The 16,387-nt window shown below is 33.1% G+C and overlaps 1 protein-coding gene and 1 pseudogene across 1 annotated transcript; both read left to right on the forward strand.

Annotated features, from left to right (window-relative positions):
* Positions 1-614: 614 nt before the first annotated feature.
* LOC127557984 (olfactory receptor 149-like) lies at positions 615-1,547 on the forward strand. Its single transcript, XM_051991234.1, has one exon. The coding sequence runs from the start codon at positions 615-617 to the stop codon at positions 1,545-1,547; it is 933 nt and encodes a 310-aa protein (XP_051847194.1).
* Positions 1,548-9,835: 8,288 nt separating this feature from the next.
* LOC127557261 (olfactory receptor 958-like) lies at positions 9,836-10,550 on the forward strand (annotated as a pseudogene).
* The last annotated feature ends 5,837 nt before the right edge of the window (positions 10,551-16,387 follow it).

The raw sequence follows: 16,387 nt of genomic DNA on the forward strand, positions 1-16,387 counted from the left end.
ACTTATCTAAAATTTTAGACTATTAATAATTTTAAATTAAAATTTAACAACCATTATTTTGAATTTGTAAAGAATTTCATCAGCTGCCACTGAGTTATTGTATTCATATTTCTAACCTTAAAAGTATCCAAAGAATGAGATTTTGATGTATATAAAATAGTTTTCCCATGACCTCACAAGGAAAAGTATAATATAGATAATCAAATGAATGAGGTGGTCAAGCAAAAGGAGTCCCTTTAGTAATCCACCAGGCTGAGATTCAGAAATCGATTCCTAAGCAATTCATGATGATAAGGTCCCCTCTGTTGTTAAAATTAAATTGAAAATTTTATATGGGAAGTTAACAAAATCAAATAAATAAAAACAAATGTAAATAATTAAACTTTCAAATGATATCTTTGTAAATTTGTAGAGTTTAAACTTTTGATTATTAAAATTACTAATGAGAATATAGTTATCTTAAATTTTTCTCAGTTCACTAGATCTTTGTTCTACATTACCCAACTCTAATTGGTTCTCATATTGAATTGATTTGGGTAGAAACCTTTCATTCTGTTATTTGTGATATTTCAAGTAATTATTCTTATTCTCTTAGGAGAGACCTTCATGGAGAGATGAGGAATCAAACAGTAGTAGCTGAATTCATTCTTTTGGGAATACCCCACACTGAAGGGCTAGAGACTGAGCTCTTTATCCTGTTTCTGACTTTCTACCTCTTCACTCTGCTGGGGAATCTGCTCATCCTCATAGCCATCATTTCTTCTTCTCAGCTTCACACTCCCATGTATTTTTTTCTGGCAAACCTATCTGTGTTTGACATATTTTTTCCTTCAGTGAGTTCTCCTAAAATGTTGTTCTATCTCATGGGAAATAGCCATGCTATCTCTTTTCAGGGCTGTGCATCCCAAATATTCTTCTATCATTGCTTGGGAGGGACTGAGTGTTTTCTCTATACTGTGATGGCATATGACCGCTTTGTAGCCATCTGCCACCCACTGAGGTATAAAGTCATTATGAATCATAAGGTATGCATTATCCTCACCATAGGCACCTGGCTGGGAGGCTGTCTTCATTCATTTATCCTTACATTTCTCACTTTCAGATTACCCTACTGTGGTCCCAATAAGGTAAACTATTTCTTCTGTGACATCCCCATAGTATTGCCCTTGGCTTGTGCAGACACCTCTCTAGTTCAAATGGTGAGTTTCACCAATGTTGGCCTCATGCCTCTTATATGTTTCCTATTTATTTTTATTTCCTACATTCGCATAGTGCTCTCCATATTGAAAATCCGCTCATCAGAAGGGAGGCGCCGAGCCTTCTCCACTTGCAGTGCCCACCTGACCTCTATCCTCTTGTTCTATGGTCCTGTAATCCTTATTTATCTTGGACCTGCTTCTACTCCTTGGCTTGGCTCTGTGATCCAGGTGCTGAATAATATTGTCACCCCTTCTCTCAATCCTTTGATATATAGCCTGCGAAACAAGGATGTTAAATTAGCCCTGAGAAAAGTTTTGTACCAATTGGCAAACATTTCAGAGGTTTAAGTTATAAGTCCATTTTCTTCCTGTTATATCTTTATTTCATTACTCTGGAAGTTTCTCCAATATCTCTCTATTTTATTCCCTCCATTTGACATTGGTAGCAGCACAGAGTGGGCATGGTAGTCATGCTTGGTTCTTAGGAAACCTTAATGTGGTCTTAATGAGTGAATATTCAGGACTTACTTCCTATAAAACTTGTAATGCATAAGTGGAATGATCACAAAATTGCCTTTTTTTTCCCTGAATAAAGTAGATCTTTCACCATTCATATTTCAATTAAAGGTTTCATGTCATCAAAGATACAATGCTAGGATAGTCAATACATTGAATGATAGTCAGGAGTCATAAAGATCTCAGTAGGGTAGGACTCGGGAACAAATAGAATGAACTAAAATTTAATGAGTAAAAAAACATCAAAGCCCTCCTTAAAAATAAAGCCAATTTTGGTTCTGCTGTTCTCTGTGGGAAACTAATCAACACTTGCTTCCTGACTGACTATATTATAAAATCTATAGCTGCTTCTAAATAACTCTTTTCAGTAAACTTTTTCCTTTAAGAAAAATTAAAACATGACCCATTTGAATAAGATTGCTTAACCTTTCTGAACTGTTTCTTTATCCGAGGAAGGAAGTCTTTGACTAGATCATTATGGATCCTTTTCAACGTTAACAGTAATCTATTTTTAAAAATGTGAGGTGGACCTATTTTTATTAAGTGCCTACTTTGTGTCAGGCACTGTTCTAAGTACCAAGGATACAAAGAAAGACAAAAGACAATCCCTGTCCTCAAGGAGGACACAGTCTAAAGGAGGAAGACAATATAAAAAAATGAAAAGGAGAGAAAGTACTCAGAAGGGGAAAATTATAAAGTCCTGAGAAGTGTATTTGAATGGAAAATGATGAGATTGTTGTGCTGGATGTCTTCTTGAAATAAAGGTCCCAGAAGACTTCTCTATTGTCTATCTTCTACCCTCTCCAATCAGAGAAAGATGTGAGAGAGGGGATTACCAAGGATGTGTGAATTTCAAGGTTGTGACATTTTAAAAGTTTGAGAGATAATTTCTGGTTAATTTAATCAATTTATTAACAATGTGATAATAATAAAAGGGTGGTCATTTAGTTTACTCTTAGACCAAAGATAATCATTGTATAACTCACAGGTTATATGTCCATTGGAAGAGGGTTTTTCCTAAGGGTGTCAGTGAACTTGATTAACCATTAATGAAAGGAGGACTTTACAAAAAGAAGTGCCCTCACTGCAATTAGCAACTGGGAGTGACATCATGTCACTCTTGGGTAGATCATCTCTAAACCCAGACCACACTCAGCCTTGGATAACACAGACATATGAAAAGATCTATCTCTACCCAAGTTTGACTGAATGGAATTCATGTTAGACCAGAAATTTTTTTGGAAGGTTGAGTGGGGTCAGACAGAGGAAAAAGTTATCTTAACCTTTGGAAATGGAGGCCTTGAAGTGAGGATAATAGTAAAAAGGAGAAAATCTGAATCTCTTTAAAGCATTGACTGCTAATAGTCATTCTTTCAGTACTGATATAGATGTTTGTATTAGAATTTCGTTCTTCAGAGTATTTCATTTCTCTTTTGTTATTTACCCCCTCAGTAAATACAGATCCTATTACCTTTGTACAAACTCTTTGAAATCTGTTTTTCCATAATCAAAGGTATATGAATGGTTATGGTTATCTTTTTTTAAGGAAAAAAAAACTATCAGAAACACTAAAATTAATAATTGGTTACTTTGTCTCAAGATTTCTTAAGATTTCACTTATTTTTTTTTTTTACAAATAGAATCATGTATGGAATGACAGTGTTCCATTTCATTTTCTTCATCTTTTGAACATTAGACTTGTTATTAACATAAATCAAGAATCAATAAACTGTTCTATTTGAGGCAGAGAGGGTCTTTCAATTGATGAAGTTCTCATGGAAGTGCCTTATAACTATTGAATGAAAACTCTATGAAAGATTTCTGTTCTGCTTCCTAAACATATCATACATTTGCAACTTCCTGTTCAGGTGGTCTATAAAATATTCCTCCAACAAGATTATGCCTATTTGTTTCCTCGTTAATAGCTACTCAAATATTCCTCTTAAAAACTTCCTATACTTTTTTCAACACTTTCTTCACAAAAATTATTTTTTAAATACCTAAGGCTTAATACACACTCCCATTAAATCTGTGTTCATTTTGAACAAGATTTTTTATGGCCATAATCATATTTTAAACATCCAACCAACATATGAATTTGAATTCAACATTTTGTGTCAAGAACTATACACGATATAGTCAAAAAGCATTTATTAAGTGTTTATTATGTGCCATGTACTATGCTATACATGTATTTTTAGGGTGTTGAGGCTATGCATTTGATTTCTTTAATTCCCCTTACCTATTTAATATGGTTATCAGTTCTGCCAATTTTTTTTTTCATTATCTCATATATGAAATGGACTAATATCCTTTCTTTAACTTCTCAGTTCTCACCAACTTCCTTCTCTGGAGAGAAAGAAATTTTCATGGATAAAGTATCATTTCAATTTTGCTTGATAAGGAAGGTTATAAATTCAACCAGTTAAGAGGCGAGTGGAGAGCATTCCAGGAATAAGGCAGAGTGACACAGGGCAAAGAATACTGAATTTGGGTGAAGGTTCAAATTCTGACTCTGCTGCTTAATATTTGTATTACCCTGGTCAAATCACTCTTTAATTCCAAACTTAGAAGACTTTTATTCCCCTTTAAATGACTATGTAGTTCTCTCTTTAAGCCAAATCTGATGTGAGTAGGGTTGTCTCTAAAAATCCCTCCCTTATTCTCTCCCTGCTTCCCATCTCCTTACCCTCTTATTTCTTTCTGAATTTAAAAGACTTTTTAAACTTCTAAATGTATATATTGTTCCCTCTTTAACTCATTCACAATAAGAGTAGAGTTCCAGAACTACCAATTTAATAAACATTTATTAAGCACCCAATGTAGAACACGGTCACTGTCTCCATGGAGCTTATAATTGAAGAATGAATAAACAAAAAATACATATTCATAATAATTATATTACACAGACAGAAAACAAAAGTACAGAAAATCTGTGGGGAAAACTTACACAAATAAGTAAGATCATAGAAATTTTCATGGATAAAGTATCATTTCAATTTTGCTTGACAAGGAAGGTTATAAATTCAACCAGTTAAGAGGAGAGTGGAGAGCATTCCAGGAATAAGGTAGAGTGACACAGGGCAAAGAATACTGAATTTGGGTGAAGGTTCAAATTCTGACTCTGCTGCTTAATATTTGTATTATCCTGGTCAAATCACTCTTTAATTCTAAATTCTTCAACTTTAAAACAAAGAGACTGGCTTTTCTCTAAGGTCTCTTTCAGCTTCAAATACATAATTCTACACATTTTAAAAGGAAAAATATGTAGGTGGACTTTCAGTAAAATGATGGAATAAGAAATCATAAAGAGTCTTATTTCCTAACAAAATCAACAAAATGAAGAAAGAACAGATCAATGAATTGGGCTTGCAACTAACAAAACAAAAAATTCCTACAATATATGTCGTTTCTTCTTTATCCCATTCTTTTAAATCTATACATTATATTCTGTTCCCATTAATTGAAATACCCTTATATATGCCCTCATCTAGCCTACTCCCTCACTCTCTCATTTCTTTATAAACTTAGAAGACTTTTATTCCCCTTTATATGACTATGTTGTTCTCTCTTTAAGCCAAATCTGATGTGAGTTGGGTTGTCTCTAAAAATTCCTCCCTTATTCTCTCCCTGCTTCCCATCTCCTTACCCTCTTATTTCTTTCAGAATTTAAAAGACTTTTTAAACTTCTAAATGTATATATTATTCCCTCTTTAACTCATTCACAATAAGAGTAGAGTTCCAGAACTACCAGGCCTCCTCTCCCATCTAATTCCTTTGTCAGTTTTACATCTTGTACCTAATTTATATAATTACTTTTTACTTTTTCCTATAGTTTTGCTTTTTAGAATCACATTATACTCAGTTCTACCCAGTGTTTTTTTTTTTTATACCATGCAGTTACAAATGACAACCTTAGACATACAATTTTATTTTTCATGTATAAAACATAAACAGTTTGTTCTTGTTGAGTCCCTTGGTTTTTTCTTTGAATACTTTATTTTATTTATTTAATATTTTTCCCTAGTTACATTTAAAACAAAATATTTTTGCATTAACAAAAATTTTTGAGTTCTAGGTTCTCTCTCTTATCCTCACCCACAATTAAAAGACCACATGTGAAATTACACAAAACATTTCCATAAAAGCCAAGTTGTGAAAGAAAACATAGATCTCCTACCCTAATGAAAACAAAAAACCCTCAAGAAAAATTAAGCAAAGAAAGAGAGAGACAGAGAGACAGAGACAAGAGACAGAGAGAGACAGAGAGACAGACAGACAGAGACAGAGAGACACACACACACACACACACACACACACACACACACACACACACACACACACACAGAGAATGCTTTAATCTGTATTCAGATCCAATCTGTTCCTTTTCTGGGTATGGTTAGAATTTTTCTTCATAAGTCTTTCAAAATAGTCATAGATGTACTACTGAGAATATAAAAGTCATTTTACACCTGGTCATTCCCAGAACATTTCCATTGCTTTGTATATAGTACATTCTATCTTGCTTGAATTCATGGAGGACTTTCCAAGGTTTGTTTTTTTTTTTTTTGTTTTTTTTCAATTTCTGAAAATATCCTTTTTTTTTCTTTCAGAGAACATCCTGCTCATCATTTCCCATAGAATGATAATATCTGATCACAAACACATACTACAGCTTTTGAGTCATCCCCCAATTAATGGGATTCTCCTCAATTTCCAATATTTTTGCCCTGAGAAGAGAGTGCAACTTACATTTTAAAAAGAATTGAGTTCAAATTGTGCCCCAGATTCTCACTAGTATTGTGACTGTGAACAAGTTATTTAACCTCTCTAAACCTCAGTTTTCTCATCAATAAAATGGGGTTAATAATAGAATTTGTCTCATAGGACTATTGTGTTCTATTGTGAGGATTAAATGAGATGCTAGTCAGTCAGCTAGCATTTATTTTATTAAGTGCCTATTCTGACACAAGTCCCTTTGTATCAGAGACTATAGAGTCCCTTGTAATTAATCTTTGATACATACCTTATATTTCTTTTGGATCTTATATGTCAAAAAAATGTTTTTTTATTAACTTTAGTTTTCTGTTCTCTATCTCTCTCTCTTTTGATGAGGCAATTGGGGTTAAGTGACTTACCCAATGTCACAGGGCTAGGAAATGTTTAGTGTTGAATTTAGGTCCTCCTAATTCCAGGACTGGTGCTCTATCCAACTACACTATCTAGCTGTTCCCAAGTTCAGATCTTTTTGCAACAAAAGACTGAAAGTCTGACAATTCACGGAATGCCCTTTTGTTGTCGTTGTTGTTGTTCAAGATTAAGATTAACCTTGCTGGATATTTTTGGCTGCAACCCCAATTCTTGCATATGGTCTTTTTTGGTCTTTTAATGTAGAAACTGTTAAGTCTGCTGTGATTCTAATTATGGCTCTGCTGTATTTCAATTTTTTTTCTTGTTGCTCTTAATATTTTCATCTTGACCTGAGGGTTTAGGAATTTGGCTATGATTCCTGTATATTTTCCTTATAGAATCTATTTCAGGTAATAAATGGTGGATTTTTTTTTCTATTTCTACTTTCTTCTCTTGCTCTAACATTTCAATTTTCTTTAATTATTATTTCTTGCATTATTTTATCAAGATTCTATTTTAAAATTATAGCTTTCAGGAAGTCCTGTTATTCTTATGGTTTCTCTTCTTGATCTAATTTGAAAATCATTTGATTTTCTTATGAGATGTCTACATTTTTTCTATATTTTTCATTGTTTTTGTTTTGTTCTATTATTTCTCGATCTCTTTTAACTTCACTGGTTTTCATTTGCCCAAGTCTTGTTTTCAAGGTATAAAATTTTCTCTTAACATCCAGGATCTCTTCTAGTTGATTGACTTTCATTTCATAATTTTCTTGTTTTTCTTGCATCATTTCTTATTTAAAAAAAAATCCTCAATTCTCCTCATTGAATTTTTAAAGTCGTTTTTGTAATCTTCTATGAATTATTTTTGAACAAGTTACTACTTAACATTACTCTTTGGATAGGAGAGGTTTTTTTTGTTTGCTTGTTTCAACATCATCCCCTAAAGATTCCCATCATAACTCCTTTGCTTATATTCATGTGCTTTAAAATGAGATTTTAGAGTTTATCTTTATTCTATTATCCCTTATATATACTAGTACTGAAGCTTCTTGCTTCTAATCATTAAAAATGAAACAAAAGAGGCAGTAGACTATCAAGGAGAAAGAATTGGGCTCACTGAGGTTAAAGACTGAGGTTGTATGATAATCACATAATCTCTCAGTGGCACAGGGAACTTTCAAAGATGATAAAATACAGATAAAGTGCCAATTAGCATTGTTGTACTCCTTAAATCACAAATCCAGTTTAAAAAAAAAAAAAAAAAAAAAAAAAAAAACTATGGAAAGGCAACTAAATGGTGTATTGGATAGAGTACCAGCCCTGAAATCAGGAGGACCTGAGTTCAAATCTAGCTTTAGAAACTTAACACTTTCTAGCTGTGTGATTCTAGGCAATTACCTCAGCAAAAAATAAATAAATAGAATAAAATTACTTCAGCAAAATAAAAAGAAAAACAAACTATGGAGCAGCACTGACAATTAGAAAGATCCAAACAGTGGTTATCTAAAAAATATCTGCTACAAATGGGTAAACAATCAAGGAAGAATGGACCTAAAATAGACAGATAGTCCTTGTGAGGAGATGTCTAAGGAAATACAGTAAGTGGGAAAAGCAGTCATCACAACAATTGCAGAACAGCTAGGAGGCACAAATCTAGGAAGATGGCAACAAAAGGAGAAGAAGTAGAGGATAACAATAAAGGACTCAACTATTGGAGCTATGGTGAAAGCTCCAGTTGCTAAGAGAAAAAAATGAGATCAATACAAGACCCTAGTGGGATATGGAATAGATTACAAAGCAGAGCTTTAGGTCTAGAGGAACAACATGCATTCATTTTTAAGAAACTGGGACACAAGATAGAGAAAATAAAAACAACTTATCAAGACTGAAGGTCCTGTAATATTATGTATCGATAATTAAAAGAACTAGGTGTACTAAAGTATCATCAGAAAAAATAAGTATAAAATAAATGAAAAAAAAATGAACATTCAATGAACTGTCAGAGTTTCAGGATTTTGTTCCAAATAAATCTGAACTCATGTAAAAGCTATCTCTAAGATTGTCATTAGTAATTGACTCATTCAAAGAAAGATTTGGGTAGAACTTAGTAGAATGTGATTATAAAAAGCAAAATCATGTAGAAGAAGGTAAAAATAGTAACTATACTATATGAATAAAGTGCAAGGGAAAGAACCAACACAGAGAAATTATATGGGAGAGGAGGGCTGGTAGTTTTGAAATCATGATCATATCAATAACAGATTAAAGAGGGAAATATTTATACATATATCTATATATCTCTATCTCTATCCCAAGAAGGGTATAACACCCTCCAAAATCTATTAAGAAATAAGTAGGGGAGGGAACAGGATAAAGTGGGTTATAGAAATGTGTGTAGATTTACAAGAGTGGAATAAGGCATGTAGATCAATGGGAAAGGGAATAAAAGGCATAAAGAGGGAGGGAAAAGATAAAGGAGAAAGGAGGGACTCTTGGGGCTGGAACAGAGGGGGAGGTTAAGTAATAGGAAGGCAAGTTAATAGGTGGAAGTAAAGTAGAAGAATTAGTAGGATAGAAAGCAAGACATAATGTATATCGATGTTTACATATGTGTGTGTGTATTGTGTATGTATATGTATGTATGCATGTACATGTATATATGTAAAAAAATATTTTTCATATTTAATTGTAGCCTGCTTAGGGGATTTAGGGAAAGAAAGGGGGAAAAAGAATGAAGTAAAAAAGTACATATCAGAGAACAAAAGAAAACCTACAAGGAAGAAAGATGGACACTTCTGAATGAAATGTGTTTTTTATTATTTTTATTATGTTATATTATGCTTCCTTGAAATGGAAATTTATTGTTATATATTTTGAATCCTCTCATATGAGAATTCATGTGGAAATGACAATTTTTTTCTGTTTTCTATTTGTTTTAAGATAAATTTTTTTAAAATTTGAAAAAAATTCCCTTTCCTCACAAGAGGAATGGATACAAAGCATTCAATTGCTCTTTTTCCTTCTGTAAGTTCTCCTAAAATGTTTCTTTATTTCATAGGATAGTCATACCATCTCTTACCAAGGTTGTCCATCTCAATAATTCTTCTACCATTTTCTGGGCTCACTGAGTGTTTCCTCTATATTGTGAAGGCATACAATCACCACTTTGCAGTCATCTGAGGTATACAGTTATTATGAACCTAAGGATTTCTAGTTGAGGAGCGGAGCTGTCTGCGTGCAGTTATGCTTAAATTTTTCATCTTTATGCTACTATACTGTGGCCCAAATGAGGTAAATTAATTTCTTTTGTAACATCCTTATGGTATTGCCACTAGCTTGTACAGACATTTCTCTAGACTAGATGATGAGTTTCACCAATGCTGGTATTTTAACTCTTCTATGTTTTCTGCTCATTGTTATTCCATGCATTTGTATTGTTTTCTATATTAAAAATCAGCTCATCAGAAGGCAGACACATCCTTCTCCACCTGTTGCACCCATCTAATCTCTATCTTATTGTTCTGTGGGCCTAGAGTCTTATCTTAAACCTGCTTCTATTTCTTGGCTGGATTCTGTGATTGAGGTATTGAATTATATTGTCATTCTGTCCCTGAATCCCTTTATATATACACTGAAGAACAATAAAGTGAAATTGGCATTGAGAAAATTATTGCACCAAGTGGTCAACACATCAGGAGTGTAAGACATGGGACCATTTCTTCCTTATACCTGCATCTCAGTTTCTGAGATGTTCAAGTAGCTTATTTCATCTTATGCCTGAATAGTATTGTTCCCAAGAGGAGAGATGAAAGTTGGGGAGCACAGAAAGTTTGATCATGTGTGAAGGTCACACTTTTGTTATTAAAAGACCTTACTTCTATCTCAAAAGGAAACATTCAAAGACTAGATGCCCAGCAATGACTTGTTATCAGAAGTCTTTCCAGATTTATTTATAAAGTCCCCTCTGTAGTCAAAATAATTTCAATTTCACCTTTCCTATTTCATGTATTTTAAAAATTTTACACTCATTAGAATTGACAACATTTCTATTTTGTCTAATCTAATAGAGTCTTAGCTTTGTTAGGGCCCAGGATGATGTCACTTTTGTTGTTGTTGTTGTTGCTTTGATAAAGATCCTTTATCCTTTGGATAAAGATTCAAAGAGATAAAGATCTCTTTGGAATACAGACCCTGTAGTGATACTGTTGATTAAAAGGATATGCAGTTTTATAGCCCTTTGGGTATAGTTCTAAATTGGTCTCCAAAATAGTTGGCTCAGTTCACAACTTCACCAACAATGCAATAGTATTTCACATCCAACATTCATTATTATTTGTTCCTATCATCTTAGCCAGTTTGATAGGTATGAGGTGGTACTTCCATCAGCTCAAATATTGTGAAGCCATAGTCAAGATAAAACAAGATTTAGCAGCATTTATATTAATGAATTAGAGGACTTGGAATATGATATTCTAAAAGGCAAAGGAGCCAGGATTATAACCAAGATTCATCTACCCAGCAAAACTAAATATAATACTTCAGGGGGGAAAGGAATAGTCAATGAAACAAAGTATTTTCAAGCATTCTTGATGAAAAGACCAGCGCTGAATAAAAATTTGACTTTCAAATACAAGACTCTAGAAAAACAGAAAAGGATAAAAAGGAAAGAGAAATAATAAGGGACTTTAAAAAGTTAAACTACTTACATTCATAGATAGAAAGATGATACTTGTAACATAAGAACTTTCTCATTTCTAGTGCAGTTAAAAGGAATATATATATATATATACAGAGAGAGAGAGAGAGAGAGAGAAAGGGAGGGAAGGAGAATGGGTACAAGTGCTAGTTCAATGTAAAGGGATGATATCTAAAAAAATTAAAATGAAAGGATAAGAAAGGAATATATTGGAAGAAAGGGGAAGGAAGTGGTGGAGTGGGGTAAATTGTCGAACATAAATGAAATTTTAAAAAAGCTTTTACAATGGAGGGAAAGAGAGAGTATTTAAAGGGAATGTATGTACTTTAATCAGAACTGGCTGAAAGAAGGAATAATATATATACTCAAACAAGTATAGAAATCTATCTTACTCTATAGGAAAGTAAAAAGGCAAGAGGATGAGTGGGTGAGAGAAAGGAGGGTCTATTGGAGCAAACACTTTTGGGGAAGGACGGGATGAAAAAAAAGAACAGAATAAACAAAGGGAAAATATGATTAGCAAAAGCAATTGTGAAAAAAACAACTGAAGCAAATTTATCTGATAAAAGCCTCATTTCTTTCTTTTTTTTTTTTTTGGTAGATGAATTCAATATTTTATTAAGGTTTCAGTAAACTTACATAATGGAAACATATAAATGAAAAAAAAAATTACCATCCTAAGCCATTAAAATAGTTTAGTAACAATAATTGGCAAAAGAGTGACTCAGTAAAATAATTTATCCGACAGCAAAATGAACACAGACATTACTACAGAATATAATTTTCTATATTTTCACACAATCAGGGGGCAAGATACATTATGAAATAAGAGCACACAGTTATGCAAAAGACAAGACAAAAAATATCGTACTTAACTATATCCTTATTGAATTGTGTATATACTTTTTCTATATTGGGTACTTTGTCCTTTCTCCCATGTTTAAAAAAGTATATTTATATATACATACATACATACATCTATATATATTTGTATATTTATATATGGTAAAGCTCTCTCAAACTGTACAAGTTAGAGTTTCTAAGAGCCTCCTTCCCTCCCCCAATGGAATAAGGGATTGAGGGAGGAGTATGAAATGGAGGAAGTAATCCCATTTAAAGATAAAAGATACAAGGACAAAAAAGGAAAATAACAAATGTTGGAGAGGATGTGGGAAAACTGAGACATTAATACATTGTTTATGAAGCTGTAAATTGCTTCAGCCATTCTAAAGAGCAATTTGGAACTATGCTCAAAGGATTATAAAACCATGTACATCCTTTGACCTAGCAATGTAGAGATTAAAAAATGAAAAAAGAAAATAACTATATACACAAAAAAATTATAGCAGCTTTTTTTCTGCAAAGAATTTAAAATTGAGACAAAGAATTGAAAATACCCATAAGTTGAGGAATGACTGAATAAATTCTGGTATATAATTATGAGGGAATACTATTGTGCTATAAGAAATGATGAATGAATGCTCTCAGAAAAACCTAGAAAGATTTCCATGAACTAATATAAAGTAAAATGTACTGTGTACAAAGTAACAGCATTATTGTAAGATGATCACTTGTGAATGACATAAGTATTCTCAGCAATGCAAAGAGCTAAGACAACTCCAAAAGACTTAGGAAAAATGCTATGCATTCCTAGACAAAGAAATGATGCAAATAAAAGCATTTTTTCCACTTTAATTTTTCTCGTTTTTTTTTCTTTCTTTTGATCTTTTTCTTATTTCATAATTGTGACTAATATGTAAATATGTTTTACATGATAGCATATGTATAAATTAGATAAAACTGTCTACCTTCTTTAGAAAAAGAGGAGGGATAGAAGGGAAGGAGGAAGGAAAATTTGGAACTCAAAATAATATAAAAATGAATGGTAAAATCATTCTTGTATCTGGGGAAAAGATAAAGTACTATTATGTTAAACACACACACACACACACACCCTCACATAATGATAGTATTGTAACGATTAGTTGCCTAGAGTAGGGAAGAAAATGGCGATAGTATGCTGACCTCTAGTACATAATCAGGTTTTCAGTCTAAGACTACAAGGAGTTATGTGGGAGATTAGTGACTGTATTTCAAGAGCTGAGAAGCCCAGTATTCCTTTTGTGGCAAAGTTTCTCCAGCATCCAGCTGATAATAAATCCTTAATTCTTCTCTCATTTCCTTGGAGAGGAAGAATGGTTAATTTGGAACTAAGCAGAATAATTCCTGGGATACAATTGTAGAGGAGGCAGTCATTTGGGAATAGCTATGAGAATGTTTCTTATCTGTTTCACTTGACTGTTTTGCCTGGTTAGTGTGTTCAATTTAGTCTCTTTACTTTTGATTCATGACCATTTGGTTTTATCTGGTAGAAAACAAAAATTTGAGGGAGGATTATTAGTAGTGATGATGGATTCATAAATATTCCTGCAATGCCATGGGCTGGGGTCTAACTGCAAATGGGAACACTCCTGTATTTAATAAAAATGAAGTCATAACTTTTTTTGCAAGTCATTTTATTTCTTCTTGGTTAATTCATCTTTAAAAAGCTATGCTTCTCTAAAATTCTTTCCAGATCTAAATTTATTCGACTTCTCATGATCCTTTTTGGGATATTCTTGGCAGAGATACTGGAATGAATTTCCATTTCCTTCATCACTCATTTTACAAATGAGAAACTGAGGCAAACAAGATTAAGTGACTTGCCCAGAGTTACACAATTAATACATGTCTGAGGCCAGATTTAAATTCAAGAAGATGAATCTTCCTGACTTTAAGCACATAGTACTATGTCACCTATTACTCTTCATGATTATTATCATTTCCTCAACAGACTCCATCCATTTCTTTCTTTTTTTTTTTTTTTTGTGTGTTATCTATGACTGGATTGTTTGTACTTCTATTTTTTGCTTGCTCAGTTTCTGCCCATCCATAGATGTGTAGGCAATTTGAGCTATATCCTTAGAATTCAAATCTAGTTTATCATCCCATAAAACTCAATTTAAATGTCATCTCAGGGATAATACCTTCCCTGATCTCAGATCTTTCTTCGCCCCAGATTTCATAAAGTACTTTGTTCTGAACTTTTCAAATGCACTTTTGTAATATCTTATACTAGTGTTTACAGGGAATCCCAAAAGTCTTAGTGCAGTTTTATTCTTTTTTATAACAGAAAACAGTTACTAAGACTTTTAGGGTACCCCAGGTGCTTTTGTGATACCTCCAAGTTAACCTGTGAGCTCTATAAGGCAGAGACTGCCTTATCTAAATATTCTATCTCCTATAGTACTTTGAATAATAATAAGTGTTTAATGAAGACTTGCTGGATATGCCTAGAGGCTTTGCTAATTTAAATAATAAAATTTATTAAAGTATCATGATAAAGTAACTTTGAGACTATTTATTATCTATGTATGATACTTGTATTATCTATATTTCTTCTACCAACAGAGATCACAATTTCAATATAATCTAATGGATATTATTAAGATAGTTTTTTTACAATGAACCATTTCATTATTTTGTAGCCAACTTCATGTTGAGCCCTTCTCAATCTAAGCAGGACAATCCTCAAAAAATAAAAAGGCAGTTTATCACCAGATGTAGTTTCATTTGTTAATTTTGTTCATTTGTTCATTTTGGTGGGACCTGACAAAGTTTTCTGGTATGCCTTTCAAAAACTAAAGGCATACCTTTATATGCCTCTTTCTGAACAATGAACAATTCTAGGAAGACTCTAATAGAAATAAAATAATATACATAAATAGTATTGAGCCTCAGTATAATTTTTTGCTCAGTCCAGGTGTAAATTTATTGTGATTTCTTGCCAAAAACATTGGAGTATGGTGTCATTTCCTTCTCCTACTCATTTTATAAATGAGGAAACTGAGGAAATGATTTGCTGGTAAATTATTGAGACCAGATTTGAACTCAGAAAGCTGCATTTTTCTACCTGGTGCTCTATGCACTGATGCTGATCTATCTAGCTTCCCCTTCAGACTAGGCAGGCAGATGGGCATAAGTAGCAAGGAAGTTACATAAATTATTAGTATTACTTTTTTAAAGAGAAATCTAGTTCTTAATTTGACCACCAGGTGGTGCTAGAAAGACAATAATATTCTCTTTACCAATTGGGTCTTGCAGTTTCTGGCATTGCAGCCTGTTCAATACTGTGGAAAGACAAACTGCATTTAGAGTTAGAAGAGCCAAATTCTATTCTATTTTTTCCCCAAGTTTAGAGGACCTAAGTTATATTCTAAATCGCTAAATAGCTATGCTGTTACCTGTGTAACCTCTGCAGTACTCAGTTTCCTCATCTGCAAGACGGTGACCAGATAATTTCTAAAAATCCAATTTTAAATCACTAATCATCTCTGATCCTCAGTTCCAAGTTCATCTTTGTGCTCTACTCAACACCAAAGCAAGTTCTGAGCTTTCTGTGGTTCTTGGGGAGTGAGAATTCTTCTGTAATTCAGCCCTCTCTTTCTCTGATTGACTGAGACTTTGTTAGTTAGTCTCATGGGTGTGGTGAATGAAAAACCTTTTCCACAGAGAAAACTCTACCTCCTCCTTTAGTCACTTGTATTTCAATGAATATCAGTCCTCCCCCCTCTCCCTCCTTTCCCACCCCCCTCTCTCATTGACTGTATTCTCTTTGTTAGTCTCATGGGTGTGGTGAATGAAGAATGTATTCCACAGAGAAAACTCTACCTCCTCCCTTAGTCACCTGTATTTCAATGAACCACAGTCATGTGATCAGTTCATTATGGCCTCTAACCCACAAGCAAACAAGCTTGACCCGCTGTTATATTTTCCTTAGTGACTGACTCAATGAAAGAAATACA

The sequence above is a fragment of the Antechinus flavipes genome, chromosome 3 (genome assembly GCF_016432865.1).
Source record: "Antechinus flavipes isolate AdamAnt ecotype Samford, QLD, Australia chromosome 3, AdamAnt_v2, whole genome shotgun sequence".
NCBI classification, from domain to species: Eukaryota; Metazoa; Chordata; class Mammalia; order Dasyuromorphia; family Dasyuridae; genus Antechinus; species Antechinus flavipes.

What these genes read in the sequence shown, in the direction of transcription:
- LOC127557984 (XM_051991234.1), top strand. Translation starts at nt 615, where the DNA reads ATGAGGAATCAAACAGTAGTAGCTGAATTCATTCTTTTGGGAATACCC.